At 42.6% G+C, this 1,485-nt stretch overlaps 1 protein-coding gene across 1 annotated transcript; it reads left to right on the top strand.

The window, feature by feature from the left end:
- Positions 1-4: 4 nt before the first annotated feature.
- On the top strand, positions 5-967 carry LOC102769804 (zinc finger CCHC domain-containing protein 12-like; the record flags this gene model as incomplete). Its single annotated transcript, XM_006765895.2, has 1 exon — positions 5-967. A coding segment is annotated over one exon (450 nt), but the record flags the coding sequence as incomplete, so codon positions are not given.
- Positions 968-1,485: the final 518 nt, after the last annotated feature.

The raw sequence follows: 1,485 nt of genomic DNA, 5'->3' as shown, positions 1-1,485 counted from the left end.
CCTACGGATAGTGATCGGCAGTGCTGACTGCAACGTGATAGAGATAGATGACACCCTGGATGACTCAGATGAAGATGTGATCCTGGTGGAGTCTCAGGACCCTCCACTTTCATCCTCTGGGTCTCCTCCCCCCAGAAGCAGAGCCAGACCTCAGGATCAAGTGGTAGTCATTGATTCCCCCAATAGTTCCCAGGCGCAATCTCCTTCCACCAGTGGGGGTTCTGGAGATAAAAATGATGGCCCTGGGGATATTTGTAGAGCCAGGAAGCGAAAATACACAACCCACTCTTCATATTGTGGCAAGGAGGACCACTCGAAGGAAACCTGTGACAAGAGCAACAAGGCTGAGATGTTTGAAAATCTGGTCATGACCCTGCAGGAGCTCACACATAGGGAGGAGGAGGGGTCAAGAGAGGCTCCTGACCAATCCAATGACCCTTCTGAGCTACAGTGAGGTGCTAGTCTTCAGCCTTAAATGAACCCTTAAGCTATATTCAGAGCTTAGTGATGGGAAAACTGAGGGAGGGGGCTTCTAATTGCATGAATTAATCCACAAAGCAGCTTTTTTTCGGGTGCAGGAGAAAGGGTCTTGGATATAAGAAAGGTGGCCTGTCCTCTGTCCTTGCTCCCCACTCCCACCTCTGCTGCCTAAGGGTCTATTTTCTGTGTGTGCTCATTTCCTTGATGGCTTTATTCTCTTTATGAAAGTGGTATAATTCACTGCTAAATCTTCGAACAACAAAAATACAAAAAGTCAAGTACAAATTAGTCCAAATCTCCCACCTTTATATAACCATTGTCAACCCTCTGATGACTATCCTTCTAGATATTTCCCTATACCTATGTACCCAGATAGATACATGTACAGATAAAAGTGTCAAATATAAGTGCTGTTCTATAGTCTGTATTTTTTCACCAATTTGTTGTGGGCTTCTTTCTATGTCAATAAATATATATCAGCATCGATTTTAATGTCTCTGTGGTATAATTTTCAGAATAAAGGAAAAGGAAATAAATATGGTCAAAAACTATAAAGGGATGGGGTTTTTAGCAATCTCATTTTTCAGGTGAGGCAAAGGGAAGAAGAAATAAGCTGAAGTATTCCCCAAAGGTAAATAGAGACTCTTTCTACAATTGACTTGTCCTTTAGATCACAGAACCAAACTATGGCACCCACTAGCTGACAATGCTTCAGTGCTTTCTTCTGTACCCAGATAGATATATGTACAGATAAAAGTGTCAAATATAAGTGCTGTTCTATAGTCTGTCCAGTTCATCTTTTCTGTTTTACTCTATACTGTAAACACTTGTGGAATATTTGTCTACACAAGACACGGTTTATACAGCCATAATTTCTTTCTGGCAGCAGGTAGAATAGAAAGATAAAATGAAATGTATCCAGAGGCGTCTTATGGCTGGGGTCCGGTGCTGCGAGTACAACCCCAAATGGGAAGTCTAGAGGCTTCATTCCTTGTCCCTTTGGGG

This window comes from Myotis davidii, unplaced genomic scaffold, assembly GCF_000327345.1.
Source record: "Myotis davidii unplaced genomic scaffold, ASM32734v1 scaffold3420, whole genome shotgun sequence".
Lineage (NCBI taxonomy): Eukaryota > Metazoa > Chordata > Mammalia > Chiroptera > Vespertilionidae > Myotis > Myotis davidii.
The sequence above is the reverse complement of the archived record's forward strand: the minus strand, read 5'-3'. Positions and strand labels throughout refer to the sequence as shown.